This window comes from Bubalus bubalis, chromosome 3 (assembly GCF_019923935.1).
Source record: "Bubalus bubalis isolate 160015118507 breed Murrah chromosome 3, NDDB_SH_1, whole genome shotgun sequence".
In the NCBI taxonomy this organism is placed as follows: Eukaryota; Metazoa; Chordata; class Mammalia; order Artiodactyla; family Bovidae; genus Bubalus; species Bubalus bubalis.
The window spans coordinates 64,696,831-64,711,750 of NC_059159.1; the positions used below are offsets into that span (position 1 = coordinate 64,696,831).

The following is a 14,920-nucleotide window of genomic DNA, read 5'->3' on the forward strand; positions in this document are numbered from 1 at the left end:
GCCACCTAATTCTTGCCCAGGAAAGACCTCTTCTGCTGCTGGTCAGTCCCACTCACATGGTCAGGCTTCGTGTCCCCTCCTGCCCATCAGAGCAGCTACTGGAATGCAGGGGACCTGAGGTTGTGCTTGGAAAATCAAGGCAGAGAATGGCCCGTGTGGTGGGAAAGGGCAGGTGAGGGCTAATCTAGGGACAGCTCACCTGAGGATCAGAAGCTGAAAACTGAAGAGACGATTGATTGCTAGAAAATCAAAGAGAGCAGACTTTGAAACTGTCAGGAGCAACCGCAGGAGGAATTCTCCTGAGGGCATGGAATGAGTGATCAAGGTTCGCAGCTCAGGCTGCCTTTTAAAGGCTTGGCTTAGGACTCTTGGGTACAGAATGAATAATAAGGCCAGGGGTTCTGGACCCAGTCATTCTCTAAACATTTGTTGAGTGCTTCATCTGTGCTGGAAGCTGTATGTTGTTTAAAGTGATGATAGAGATAAAGGACAGGTCTGGAGGCTGGCAGTACAGGATGAAGACATTGGCAGGCATGGTTCTCTCTGAGACCTGTGACCCAGAATCTGTCCCAGGCCTCTCCCCTAGATGCTGGTGGTGTGTGGTAATTCTCAACGTCCCTTGGCTTGTGGCTGCATCACCGTGATGTGGCCTTGGTCTTCACATGGCGTCTCCCCATTGTGTGCACGCCCCTGCTGTCAAACTCCTTATAAGGACACCAGTCTCGCCAGACTAGGGCTCACCTTCATCGCCTCATGTTAACTTGATTATCTCCATAGAGACTCTGTTCAAAGAAGGTCACACTCCTAAGTACTAGGGGATAAGACTCCAAAATATCATTTCTTTTTAAAATTGATAATAGGTTAATTTACGGTGTTGTGTAGTTTCAGGTGTATAACAAAGTGACTCAGTTAAACATATATATTCTTTTTCAGATTGTTTTTCATTATATGTTGTTTTTTAAATATTATTTATTTTAAATTTATTTATTTTAATTGGAGGCTAATTGCTTTACAGTATTGTACTGGTTTTGCCATACATTGACATGAATCAGCCATGGGTGTACATGTGTTCCCCATCCTGAACCCCCTCCTACCTCCCTCCCCATCCGATCTCTCAGCGTCATCCCAGTGCACCAGCCCTGAGTGTCCTGTCTCATGCATCGAACCTGGACTGGCGATCTGTTTCACATATGATAATACACATGTTTCAATGCTATTCTCTCAAATCATCGCACCCTTGCCTTCTCCCACAGAGTCCAAAAGACTGTTCTATACATCTGTGTCTCTTTTGCTGTCTCGCATATAGGGTTATCATTACCATCTTTCTAAATTCCATATATATGTGTTAATATACTGTGTTGGTGTTTTTCGTTCTGACTTACTTCACTCTGTATAACAGGCTCCAGTTCCATCCACCTCATTAGTACTGATTCAAATGTATTGTTTTTAATGGCTGAGTAATATTCCATTGTGTATATGTATCACAGCTTTCTTTTTATGTTATTAAAAATTTTGAGTTTAGATCCCTGTGCTATACAGTTGGAACTTTATCTATCTTATATATAATAGTGTGTATATTTTAATCCAAACTCCTAATTTATCCCCATGCTATCTGCTTTAGTAACCATAAGTTTCTTTACTATGTCTGTGAATCTACTTCTGTTTTGTAAATAAATTTATCTGTATAACTTTTTAAGACTCCATATATAAACGGTATTAAATGATATTTGTCTTTTGCTGTCTCACTTATTTCACTTAGTATGATAAGCCTCTGTCCAACCATGTTACTGCAAGTGGAATTTTTTCATTCTTCTTTATTGCTGAGTAGTATTCCATTGAACGTGTGTGTATACACACACACACACACACACATGTTCTTCATCCATTCATCTGTCAATGCACATTTATGTTGCTTCAGTGTTTTGGTCATTGTAAATTTTGCTGCTGTGAGTATTAGGGTACACATATCTTTTAGGATTAGGTTTTCACTGGATATATATCCAGGAGTGGATTTTGTAGATCATCTGGTGGATCTATATTTAGTTTCTTAAGAAATCCCCATATTGTTCATCACCAATTTACATTCCTAACATCAGTGTAGAAGGGTTCCCTTTTCTCTAAATACTCTCAAGCATTTATTATTTGTAGCCTTTTTTTTTATGGTGGCCATTCTGACCGCTGTGAGGTGATAACTCATTGTAGTTTTGGTTTGCCTTTATCTAATAATCAGCGTTGTTGAGCATATTTTCATATGCCTTTGAATTGACTTTTGTATATGGCGTTAGAGAATACTCTATTGTCATTCTTTTACATGTAGCTGTCCAGTTTTGCCGCATCACTTACAGAAGAGACTGTCTGTTCTCTGTTGCATACTCTCGCCTCCTTTGCCATAGACCAGGTGACTGCAAGTTTGTGCGCCTGTTTCTGAGCTTTCTATCCTGTTCCGTGGATCTCTGTCTTTTTTCTGCCAGTTCCGTACCTTTTTTTGATGACTATAGCTTTGCAGTATAATGTCGGGGAGGCTGAGTCCTCCAGCTCAGTTCTTTCCTGTGATTCTTTTGTCTATTCAGAGTCTTTTGTGTTTGCACATAAATTAAAATTTTTGAATTCTAGTTCTGTGACTATGCCATTGGTATTTTGATAGCTAGTGCCTTGAATCTGTAGATTATCCTGGGTGGTATGATCATTTTAACCTTAATGCTTCCAATTCAAGAATCTGGTATATCTTTCTGTTTGTCACGTCTTCAGTTTCCTTCATCAGTGTCTATAGTTTTTTGGAATAGAGCTCTTTTGCTTCTTTAGCAGGTTTATTCCTCAGTATCTTATTCTTTCTGATGATAGTGGTAAATGAGATTGTTTCCTTAATTGCTCTTTCCAGTGTTTTGCTATCAGTGTATAGTAATGCAACAGATTTTTGCATATTAATTTTGTATACATCAACCCTGCCAAATTAATGGATGAGCTCTAGGAGTTTTCTGGTAACATTTTTAGGATTTTCTATGTATAGTATCATGTGTGTGCATGCATGCTAAATCACTTCAGTTGTGTCCGACTCTCTGTGACCCTGTGGAGTGCAGCCCACCAGGCTTTTCTGTCCATGGAATTCTCCAGGCAAGAATACTGGAGGGGGTTGCTGTGCCCTCCTCCAGGGGATCTTCCTGACCCATGTATTGAAGATGTGTCTCTTAAGTCTCCTGCATTGGCAGGCATGTTCTTTACCACTAGCGCCATCTGGGAAGCCCCGTATAGTATCATACAAGTGCTAAATGTTGATAAAGGAGAATCTAATTCATAGTGTAGATTGGTCTCAACCTGTGCTTACCAAGCTCAAATGGTTCTGTGTTGCTCCTTGGGGACGCTGCACGACTGCTTGGTTCTCAATAGTAAACATTCAAATCCAGGCATCTGCAAACAGTGGCAGTTTTACTTTTTCTTTTCCAATTTGGATTCCTTTTATTTCTTTTTCCTCTCGAATTATCATTGCTAGGACTTCCAAAAGTGTGTTGAATAATTGTGGCAAGAGTGGGCATCCTTGTTTTCTTCCTGATCTTAGAGGAAATGATTTTAAATTTTCAATGTTCAGTATGGTGTTAGTTATTACTGATTTCTTTCTGGATGATCCATGCATTGATAAGTGAGGTGTTAAAGTTCCCCGCTATTATTGTGTCACTGTTGATTTCTCCTTTTATAGCTTTAGCATTTGCTTTATATATGGAGGTGCTCCTAAGTGGGGTGCATATATATTTACAATTGTTATATCTTTTCTTGGATTGATCCATTGATCATAATTTACTGTCCTCTTTTTCTCTTGTAACAGTCTTTATTTTTAAAGTCTATTTTGCCTGATATGAATACTGCTACTCCAACTTTCTTTTGATTTCTGTTTGCATGGAATACCATTTTCCTTCCTCTCACTTTCAGACTGTATGTGTCTCTTGATTGGAAGTGGGTCTCTTATAGGTAACACATGTATGGTTCTTATTTATAGATTGTTATGAATTTTTTTTTTTTCTCACTCAGCATGTGGGATCTTTGTTCCCTGACTGGAATCAAACAGGCACTCCTTGCTTTGGAAGCATGGAATCTTAACCACTGGACCACCAGTGAAGTTCCTATGGGTCTTGTTTTTGTACCATTTATCCAGTCTATGTCTTTTGGCTGGAGCATTTAATACGTTTAGAGTAATTATACATATATTGCATTTTGTTAATCGTTTTGGGTTTGCTTTTGTAGGTCTTTTTTCTTCTCTTCCTCTTTTGTTCTTTTCTCCTGTGATTTGACAGTTATCTTTGGTGTTGTGTATGGATTCCTTTCTCGTGTGTGTGTTTGTATCTATTGCAGGGGCTTTCCAGGGGCACTAGTGGTAAAGAACCTGCCTGCCAATGCAGAAGACGTAACAGACGTGGTTCAATCCCTGGGTCAGGAAGACCCCCTGGAGGAGGGCCTGGCAACCATTCCGGTGTTCCTGCCTGGAGAATCTCATGGACAGAGGAGCCTGGCAGGCCACAGTCCATAGAGCCACAGTCAGACATGACTGAAGCGACTTGGCATGCACGCACACAGCTATCATAGATGTTCCCTGAAGCACTGTTTCTCAGATCCTGTTCCATGAATTATTTGCATCAGAATCACTTTAAGGGCTTATTAAAAATTCAAATTCCTGGGCTCTACCTCTTACCAAGTAAATTAGAATCTGCCAGGAGGAGTCGGGTGAGAGGGTTGGAGGATGGGTGGTATGACAGGAAAAAGCTCTGAACCCTTTACAAATCAAGTAAGAAAGCCAAGGCTCAGGTTTGTGGTTACCATGAGGTTTTGATATAGCAGTCTATATATAAGAAAAGTTGTTTTATTTTTTATGTATTGATTTTTTGTTTCCCTTTATTTTATTTAAACTTATTTTTAATTGGAGGATAAGTGCTTTATTTTCAATGTTATGTTGGTTTCATAACAGTGTGAATCAACTATAAGTATAAATATATCCCTATACTTTTTAACCTCTCGCCCACCCACACCATCCCACCCCAAGATTGTTTTAAGTTTCTGGTCTTTTAACCTTGGCTGTACCACCTGCCACCCAGTGTACAGACATATGTGTGGAAATAGGAAATCTTGTTGCAGGTATAGGAGGGCTTATCTATTTATTTTTCTAGGGAATTAGGAGGTCCAGTGCTGAAGAAGAAGGGGGATGTGGAGGATTGGGCATTTGATGTGAAAGAACAGGATCTGAATGTTTAATATGCAAACAGAGCAGTGGTATAGCATCCCTGAACAGTGACACAGGCCCATTTGAGGCTGGTAATTACAGGTTGGGACCAGGCTACACTATGAATTAGATTCTTCTTTATCAATATTTAGCACTTGGGTGCAAACACAGATGAGAAGGGGTAGCTGTATCTATCCAGGATGCATGTGGAGGCAATGAGCAGTCTGTGGCAAACATTAGGAAGAGAGGAGTTGAGATTGTATCTAAAAGGGTGCAGGTGACGGGACACAATGAAACAGCTGATGGATAATGTGAGGGTAGGGGCTTCTGTGGGCTTCCCTGGTAGCTCAGCTGGTAAAGAATCCGCCTGCAATACAGGAGACCTTGGTTCAATTCCTGGGTTGGGAAAATCCCCCTGTAGAAGGGATAGGCTACCTACTCCAGTATTCTTGGGCTTCACTGATGGCTCAGATGGTAAAGAATCCACTGCAATGTGGGATACCTGGGTTTGATCCCTGGGTTGGGAAGATCCCCTGGAGGAGAGCATGGAAACCCATTTCGGTATTCTTTCCTGGGAAATCCCATGGACATAGGAGCCTGGCAGCCTACAGTCCATGGGGTCACTGAGTTGGACCTGACTGAGCAACTAAGCACAGCACAGCACAGAGGCTCTTCTGTAGATGGGAGGTTCCCTGGAACTTGGTATGGGAAAAATATTCTGTGCTGGGTGCCCTGGTGGTGAAGGAAGCTGGCCCATAATAGTGGCAGCAAAGGCAGATGTGGAGTGTGCCCAAAGACAGGATGTAGAGGGGGTCAGATTGCCTGAGTCTCCAGGGAGTAAGGCCTGCTGAAGAAAGTGTATGAGCAATGGTGTGGACGTGGTTTTGGGAGAAATGAAGATGCCAACCTCATTTCTCAAGTGCAGGGTAAGGGGGGTGTAGGAGGATGGGCAATTGTTGCCTAAGGAAGCTACAGGAGGAGGCATCCTCAGTGGTACGCAGGCTGAAGTAAAGCCAGGGCCTGGTAAGGCCAGGGAGCGTGGAACAGAGTTTAAAGGTCAGAAGGAATTATGATGATCCAGCCATTCCAGAGGCTTGAGAGGTGGAAAAGAAGTGAGTTGCTCAAGGAAGTAGTCACACAGGTTATTTGTGTGATGAGAATGTGTAAATAACCAAAAGGCTTTATGTTAGAATAGGAACCAAGGACAACAGGGATGTGTATCCTGGTTGATATGCCAGCTGTTCCCTGAAGCACTGCTTCTCAGATCCTGTTCCATGGATTATTTGCATCAGAATCACTTTAAGGGCTTATTGAAAATTCAGATTTCTGGGCTCTGCCTCTTACCAAGTAAATTAGAATCTGCCAGGAGGAGTGGGGTGAGAGGGTTGGAGGCATGGATGGTATGACAGGAAAAAGCTCGGAACCCTTTACAAATGAAGTAAGAAAGCCAAGGCTCAGGAGGAGAGTGGACACATACTTCACTAGAGGATGCCTGCAGTGCTGGATGGGAGCCCAGAGCAGGATGGTCAGAGGTGGTGAGCCCAACAGGGAATCATTCATCCTGGTGTTCAGCGGCTGTGGACTGGCCTGCGTAGTGGATTGATTGGACAAGACTAGGGTTTTAAGTCATACGAGGCTGAACTTCCTATAGATGAGAATGAGGCTGTCCTTAAAGCTAAAAATGACCCCAAAACTTTGAGATCTGCCCCAGGTCTTGTCAAGGGGCAGGGAAAGGGGAGCCCACAGAGTCTGTTTGTTGGCAGTAAAGAGAAAATTTACCTGTTTCCAGGGTTTCCCTGGCAGTCCTGTGGTTGGAACTGCACTTCCACTGTGAGGAGCATGGGTTCAGTCCCTGGTTTGGAAACTGGGATCCTGCATGCCGGGTGGCACGGCCAAAAAATAGGGGAAAAAATCTGCCTCCTAAATATAATTCCATCAGATCTGGCCCTTTCCATGAACTAGTTACACTTTCAGGGTTCCCTCCCTACCACAATTCAGTTTTGACCAGTAGTTCTCTTACCACTTGGAAGATTTCATCTCATTTGTGACCTTCCCAGAAAATCAGATCCCAACCGTCTACATTCTATCCAATTTCTCCAAGTTAGACTGATGTCAGTGCAGCTGCTTAGACTGGCTCTTGTCTGGTAGAGGCTGACTTTGTGGGTTCTGGCAGCCTCCCATTACCTGAATCCCCATTACCAAAGCCAACAATCAGGGGATATTCCAGTTGAAGATCTGGAGGGCTTTTGCTTCACCTGCACCATTATCTCAGCTATTGACAGGTCAGTGTGACACCTTTCTGTCTTGTGTGTGGAAACTTGTTCCAGGATATTTGTAAGTCCAAAAGTTGCAGGCTTCCCTGGTGGCTCAGACAGTAAAGAATCCACCTGCAATGCAGGAGACCTGAGTTCGATCCCTGAGTCAGAGAGATCCCCTCGAGAAGGGAATAGCTACCCACTCCAGTATTCTTGCCTGGAGAATTCCATGGAGAGATGAGCCTGGCAGGCTAAAGTCCATGGGGTTGCAAAGAGTCAGACATGGTTGAGCAATTAATACTTTCATAGTTCAAAGGCTGTGGGAGTAGGACTCCTAGAGGGTGGTGGGTAGGAAAAAAAATCCAGCTGTATTTGGGGTGCTAAAGCAGAGATTACTGCGTGGGAACACACGGTCCCATGGGTCACTAGCTCGTATGTAGCAGTTTTAACTGTTATATCTGAGGGCTTATCTAGGACACGAAAATCTGTCAACCTTCATAGCTTTAACATTGCATTGTGTGTATAGTATATTCTTAGACTAGAGCCAAGAATCTTTAGCTTCTCTCTGGATGGATGTGGTTGTTAGAAGATGGACACATAGAGGTGGAGAGAATTTCACCTCACATAGTTGTGGTCTTCTAGCTGGGAGAATGGAAGAGATATTATTAAGTCAAAACTAGAGCTAGGGAGCTGTAGAATTCAGGCGATGGGTCTCAGGCAACTTTATAGGAAGTACATCAGGCTGGTGACCCTAACAGTGCTCTTAGGAAGTCATCTTGGGAGTGAGTGGGGACAGCTGATTATCAGATATTCTTCTGGTCTCCCGAGCACATGGACACCCAGCTTTATCTTTGTTTTCCAGTGTCCTTTGTGACCAGAGGCCATGTGACCCAGTTCTAGCCAATGGTAAGTGATGTTCTCTGCTGGCACAACTGGATCTGACACCTGCATCAGACATAACAGCTTGCACTCATGCTTTTCCATAGCAGTTTTGCTCTTCTGTCTGTGGCCTTAGAACCAGAGCACTGGCTTTGCACCCATGTTCTTGTCTTGACCCTGTGAAATCTATTAGCTCAGCTTGTCCTTTGTGGCTTCAGTAGAGTGAGCTGGGGCAGTGGTCCCATGCCAAGGGCATCTGCTGTCCCAGCTGCATGTGTTCATTCAAAATAAATTTGGGTTGATTGCCTCCAAAGGCACACAGCTTTTCTGATTTGATGGGATGAAGGAGGGTGCACATATTCAACTAGAGAGGTGCTGTCCAGGGAGTGTGGAGCCTCTTCTCGGGCAGGGACTTTCATTCAGGGCTGGAAGGGATGGACCAGTTAGAAATGTGGCTCAGATGTGCCCTCAAGTTACTGACTGTGTTTGATGAAGCAAAGCAAGTGTACCAGCTGGACTAGAAGATCTTCCCACACGAGGAAGGAGGAAGTGTAACCCAGGAGGCAGACCTGTGCTCGTTATGTAATAAAAGTCTGTAAGGAAACAGGTGCAGATAAGGCCTACCCTGGATGATGGCTCGGCTGAGAGGTGAGGATGCAGTCACGGGAACAGATCTGTGTCATCACCACTTAGGCCAAGAAGTGGGCTCTTCCCAGGACCCCAGAAGCACTCCCCACTCCTTCCTCAGTGACCACTTCCTCCCTCTTCTCTAAAATTGATTTCTGTCTTGACTTCGAATACCGCAGGTCACTTATGCCTGCTTTTGAACTTGATATAAAATGGAACCAGGCAGTTTGCCTCACTTTGTTTTCTTTTCGACAACATCGTGTTTGAGAGATTTACTTACATTGTTAGTAGTAGTACTTTATTCAGTCCTGTTGCTGCATTCCAGTGTATGACTGTAGCATCTTGTATGTGACCATGTATCCCTTGTACTGTTCATGGACATGCGAAAAGTTTCTACTATTTGGCAACTAAGAGTGTTGCATTCATGAACATTATTGTACACATCTTTTGGTGAAAATACCTATGTATTTTGGATATATACCTAGAGATGAAATTGCTAGGGGTTCCGAGGTGGTGCTTGTGGTAAAGAACTGCCTGCCAATGCAGGAGACATAAGAAGTGTGGGCTAGATACCTGGGTTGGGAAGATCCCCTGGAGGAGTGCATGGCAGCCCACTCCAGTATTCTTGTCAGGAGAATCCTGTGGACAGAGGAGCCTCCTCTATGGACAGAGGAGACAGTCCCTAGGGTCACAAAGAGTCAGACACGACTGAAGTGACTTAGCATGCAGGTGGGATATATACATATTTTGTGTTGATAGAAACAATCAAATAATTTTCCTAAGTGGTTATTTGCTACTTTACCTTTTCATTAGCAGTGCATGAGAATTCCAGATGCTCCACGTTATCAACTTTGGGCATTGTCTCCTTCTAAAATTTTAACTATTCTGGCAAGTGCACAGTGATAGTTCATTGTGTGCTAAAGACTGAATGTCTGTGTCTGCTTCCCCTCCCCTCCTCCCCCCATTTCATGTGCTGAAATGGTAATCTCCAAAGTGATGGTAGGAGATGGGGCCTTTGGAAGGTGCTTAGGTCATGGGGATAGAGGCCTCATGAATGAGATTAGTGTCCTGATAAAAGAGACTCCAGAGTGTTCCCTAGCCCTTCCACCATGGAGGACACAATGAAATATCTGGCTCCTGGCTGAGAATGTCACCTAACCATGCTGGCACCCTGATCTGAGACTTTCAGCCTCTGTGAGATATACGTTTCTATTTATTATCAACAACAAAAATATTGCTTGCTTTGAAGTCCCTCTTTTCCTATCACATGAGCTTGGTCCTTGCCATGCCCATGACCCAGCTTCAACCATGTAGAGGAGGACAACCCGGTCATATAGGGGTCAGCAAACTACAGCCCTTGGCTCTTTATGGAATTATTTTCATATTTTTAAATGGTTGGAAAAACTCAGAAGAAGAATTATATTTTAACACATGGAAATTATATTAAATTTAGATTTCAGTGTCTATAAATAAAATTTTATTGGAACTCATTATTTTAGCCATACCCATTAGCCATACTCATTATTTTTTTTCACTTACTGTGGTTGCCTTTGCAGCAGGGTTGAATAGATGTAACAAAGATGCTATGGCCTGCAAAGTGTGAAATACTTACTATCTAGCCCTTTCCAGGAAAAAACTTGCTCACATCTACTTAGAATATTGCTAAACAAAAAATAAAATGAATTTGTGACCTTAAATGTCCCTGAGAGCAAAGCTACTGACCACATGAGGGGCTAGACCATTATCTTACTTAAGTGACTCCAGTAAAAACAATTATGGCAGCCTTTTTACCCTAATACAGAAATTAATTCTGCAGGCAGAGTGTTGCTGTAACAAAAAGCTAAAGCCATATGGCATTGGCTTAATGGTTGGGCAGTGGATAGTGAGGAACATTATTTCTGGAAAACTGGAATCAGGTGACTCAAGTCAGTTGGTGAGTGTGGCTCCCACCCCTGATAATTTAGAAGTCAGATCATGAGTTTTTGGTGCCTATTGCTTAGCGGAAGGGCTTGCCAGGACTCTTTCCTAGTTGCATTTAACAAGGTGTAATAAAAATGGGATGAGCTGGCAAGAACTGGCTCATTTTGAAGCATATTTGGAAGCAAATGGGCTTTAGGTTTGAAATCCAAATGTTTCCAAATTCAAACTCTGGAGACAAAACTTACTCGGTGTCTTTATCAGCTAAACAAAACATTCCTGCTTTATAGCAAAATCAGGCTAAAAGATTGTTATCCAGATCAAGCCTATTATTTCAGATAATATGGTGGGCATCAAGGTAGTCTTCAAAAAATGGGGGAGAAATGCTCGACACAAGCAATGAACCTGTAAACACAAGACAGGTATAAATATTTGCTCTGGAATACAACTTCAGTTAAGGCTCTAAGTACATAATGCTGATTCAAAGTCAATACACAGAAAAGATGCTTGGAATGATTTCAATTTTTTGGAATTTACCAAGGCTAGATTTATGGCCCAGGATGTGATCTATCCTGGAGAAGGTTCCATGTGCGCTTGAGAAAAAGGTGAAATTCATTGTTTTGGGTTGAAATGTCCTATAGATGTCAATTAGGTCTAACTGGTCTATTGTATCATTTAAAGTTTGTGTTTCCTTGTTAATTTTCTGTTTAGTTGATCTATCCATAGGTGTGAGTGGGGTATTAAAGTCTCCCACTATTATTGTGTTATTGTTAATTTCTCCTTTTATACTTGTTAGCATTTGTCTTACATATTGCGGTGCTCCCGTGTTGGGTGCATATATATTTATAATTGTTATATCTTCTTCTTGGATTGATCCTTTGATCATTACGTAGTGACCGTCTTTGTCTCTTTTCACAGCCTTTGTTTTAAAGTCTATTTTATCTGATATGAGTATTGCTACTCCTGCTTTTTTTTTGGTCCCTATTTGCATGGAAAATCTTTTTCCAGCCCTTCACTTTCAGTCTGTATGTGTCCCCTGTTTTGAGGTGGGTCTCTTGTAGACAGCGTATGTAGGGGTCTTGTTTTTATATCCATTCAGCCAATCTTTGTCTTTTGGTTGGGGCATTCAACCCATTTACGTTTAAGGTAATTACTGATAAGTATGATCCTGTTGCCATTTACTTTATTGTTTTGGGTTCAAATTTATACACCGTTTTTGTGTTTCCTGTCTAGAGAATATCCTTTAGTATTTGTTGGAGAGCTGGTTTGGTGGTGCTGAATTCTCTCAGCTTTTTCTTGTCTGTAAAGCTTTTGATTTCTCCTTCATATTTGAATGAGATCCTTGTTGGGTACAATAATCTGGGCTGTAGATTATTTTCTTTCATCACTTTAAGTATGTCTTGCCATTCCCTCCTGGCTAGAAGAGTTTCTATTGAAAGATCAGCTGTTATCCTTATGGGAATTCCCTTGTGTGTTATTTGTTGTTTTTCCCTTGCTGCTTTTAATATTTGTTCTTTGTGTTTGATCTTTGTTAATTTGATTAATATGTGTCTTGGGGTGTTTTGCCTTGGGTTTATCCTGTTTGGGACTCTCTGGGTTTCTTGGACTTGAGTGATTATTTCCTTCCCCATTTTAGGGAAGTTTTCAACTATTATCTCCTCAGGCTTCTTCCAGCTCCTGGTGGTGCCGGCGATGCATGCTTCCTGGGCTTGTGGCCACGTCTCTACACTCTCTGCCCCGTCACCACATGGCCTTCTCCCAGTATCCAAAATCGTCTCTCTTTATAAGGACATCAGTCATATCGGGATTAAGGCCAGACAGGATGGTTTGGTCATGAATACATCTGCAAAGACCCTGACTCCAAATAAGGTTCCATTCACAGGTCCGGGTGGATATGAATTTGGGGGAGTACCATTCACCCTTGGGCTTCCCTGGTGCCTCAGCAGTAAAGAACCCTCCTGCAATGCAGGAGCCGTATGAGACGTGAGTTCGATACCTGGGTCAGGAAAATCCCCTGGAGGAGAGCATAGCAACCCACTCCAGTATTTTTGCCGGGAGAATTCCATGGACAGAGGAACCTGGTGGCCTACAGTCCATGGGGTCACAAAGAGTCAGACACTCTTTGTGTCTGACTGTCTGAAGTGTCTGAAGTGACTAAGCACATATGTTTTCAACCTCAGCTCACCATTCCTCTCCCAGATAGATAGCAAAACCTTCATCGATCTTAGAGACACTGGCACACCCCTCAATAGACCTATCAAATCAACTAAATGTGTCGTCAGGTCAATTTGCTCTTAACCAGGTCTCAGAGATGCTCTGGGCCAGACTGAGACCGCCTGACACGCAAGCAGACTGGAGAGAGACAGGGGTCCGGATCACTGCAGTTACACATCTTCACCAAGTTTTACATCATACATGATGCCCCAGGCCTTGGGAGCGTCTGAGACCTGATTGTCAGAACCACGTAGTAATACCGCCAGGGCCCACTGGATAGGATGTTTCCAGGAGATGGTGTCCACCCTGTGTTCCAGCTCAAACCCCCTACACACAACTTCTAGACACCGAGAGTGGATGGTTATTCCTATACAGCAGGTGTGATGGGGCCCAGATCCTTGCAGGGCAGCACAGATCCCAGGTCAAAGACCCACCTCTGCCCCACATCCTGAAGCTTCCCCGAGAGTCTGCTGAGGGTCTCTCGACCATCAGAGGTGAGACCACGCCAGGCTTCTACCCCACAGTGGAACTTTCCAGCCTGCCTCATACCACATTGCTGTGGAGTCAGCTCTGGGCTCTACAAGGAGGGCACACCCAATTCAGGGGCAGTGGGTGCTCAGCCTGAAGAACACGCCAAGCTGTGACTTACAGATGCCTGATTGATGTAACCACGTCAAGATCCAAAGACCCATGGACACCCCAGACTCAGTCCTGCTTAAGAGGAGATTTACCATCCTCTTTTATTCGCCCTGGGCCAAGAGGAAGGCAGAGGAGGCGACTCAGCCTCCAGGCCACAGTCCTCCAAACAAGGAGGGGATGCCAGCGCCAGTGGGCCCAGAACGCCTGGGGAGAACCTGGCTTCTGTGGGAGCCTCGGCCCTGGGAGAGCTGCCATGCTTCCAGCCCCTCAACCCAGGGTCCCACAGCTACAGACTGAGGCCCACGTGGTCACCATTGTCCTGGCCTCCCTACAACACCCCAGGCTGGGAAGGACTGACTTCACAACAGCCCTGGTAGCCATTAACAATGAATGAGGCCTTGGGCCTGAAGAGGAACAATGGTGAGTGGCCCAAAGACTGAGACATGGGGCCCACTGCAGCATCAGGAGAAAGGGACACAAATACCTATAACCGGGAGGGAAGTTCTCTGTCAGATGGATTTTTCCCCATCTGAGCCTCCAGGAAAGCCACAGAGTGACCCTCGAACATGCCTTTGCATCTGGCTGACCCTGCTCCAGTGTTTGGGGTTCCCAGCCACATCCCATGGCCACACAGACCAACTGGGTTTAACCCATTCATTTCCCTGGAATGTAGCAATTTTTTTTTCTCCTTAATAAAGTCTATGTGGGCAAAAAAAAAAAAAAAAAAAAAGTATTTTCTCATGGTCTTTCTTTTTGTCTTCTTCTGGGACCCCTATGATTCGAATGTTGTAGCGTTTAATATTGTCCTGGAGGTCTCTGAGATTGTCCTCATTTCTTTTAATTCGTTTTTCTTTTTTCCTCTCTGATTCATTTATTTCTACCATTCTATCTTCTAATTCACTAATCCTATCTTCTGCCTCTGTTATTCTACTATTTGTTGCCTCCAGAGTGTTTTTGATTTCATTTATTGCATTATGCATTATATATTGGCTCTTTTTTATTTCTTCTAGGTCCTTGTTAAACCTTTCTTGCATCTTCTCAATCCTTGTCTCCAGGCTATTTATCTGTGATTCCATTTTGATTTCAAGATTTTGGATCAATTTCACTATCATTATTCGGAATTCTTTATCAGGTAGATTCCCTATCTCTTCCTCTTTTGTTTGGTTTGGTGGGCATTTATCCTTTT

The 14,920-nt window shown here is 43.3% G+C and overlaps 2 protein-coding genes across 4 annotated transcripts in view; one reads left to right on the forward strand and one right to left on the reverse strand.

The window, feature by feature from the left end:
- Positions 1 to 650, reverse strand: part of LOC102395547 (kynurenine/alpha-aminoadipate aminotransferase, mitochondrial) — a 30,817-nt gene extending 30,167 nt beyond the window's left edge. The window contains exon 1 of one of the 3 annotated variants that reach the window (XM_044939682.2): positions 200 to 650. The gene's annotated coding sequence lies outside the window, so the exon portion shown is untranslated. The remainder of the gene's footprint in view (positions 1 to 199) is intronic. The other 2 variants (XM_044939680.2, XM_044939681.2) reach the window with 2 other exon arrangements.
- The window catches only part of LOC123332738, a 136,217-nt gene that overhangs the window by 114,199 nt on the left and 7,098 nt on the right, over positions 1 to 14,920 (forward strand). Inside the window, exon 3 of the mRNA XM_045164991.1 lies at positions 8,321 to 8,364. Coding sequence (XP_045020926.1) covers positions 8,321 to 8,332 — 12 coding nt within the window. The 3' untranslated portion in view covers positions 8,333 to 8,364. The remainder of the gene's footprint in view (positions 1 to 8,320; positions 8,365 to 14,920) is intronic.